The 394-nt window shown below is 42.1% G+C and overlaps 1 protein-coding gene across 1 annotated transcript in view; it reads left to right on the top strand.

Annotated features, from left to right (window-relative positions):
* The window catches only part of LOC119591029 (protein scribble homolog), a gene marked incomplete at its 5' end in the record, with an annotated part of 112,139 nt that overhangs the window by 52,967 nt on the left and 58,778 nt on the right, over nucleotides 1-394 (top strand). Inside the window, 1 exon segment of the mRNA XM_037939758.1 lies at nucleotides 37-228. Within this exon segment, the coding sequence (XP_037795686.1) occupies nucleotides 37-228 (192 nt within the window).

The raw sequence follows: 394 nt of genomic DNA, 5'->3' as shown, positions 1-394 counted from the left end.
GTCCAAGTTTTTATTTCCAATGTTACCCTTCACCAGCTTGGTGGTGAGAAGCATGTGGGCTTTGAACTGGATGGGGGTAGTGTTGAGCCCAATGAAGAAGACCAGGAGAACCACGAACGACCAAGTCGACTCCAAAGACGAGACACGCCACATCACTTGAAAAACAAAAGGATCAGCCCCTCCACAAAGAGTGCTGATCTGGAGAAAGTTGCTTCCATTATTGCTCAGGTAAGTTGTTGGTCCCCAGATTGAGGCTTGTTACATTTGATGACTTTGGAGGTGTTAACACTTTGTCACATTTGTTGAGGATGGTGTCAGGTGGATCAATATATTTTTGTGTACATAAGCAAAATTTATACCTTATTTCATAATTATTCAGGGATTAGTATTTCCT

The sequence above is a fragment of the Penaeus monodon genome, chromosome 28 (assembly GCF_015228065.2).
Source record: "Penaeus monodon isolate SGIC_2016 chromosome 28, NSTDA_Pmon_1, whole genome shotgun sequence".
Classification (NCBI taxonomy): Eukaryota; Metazoa; Arthropoda; class Malacostraca; order Decapoda; family Penaeidae; genus Penaeus; species Penaeus monodon.
This window is presented reverse-complemented; position numbering and strand designations above follow the sequence as displayed.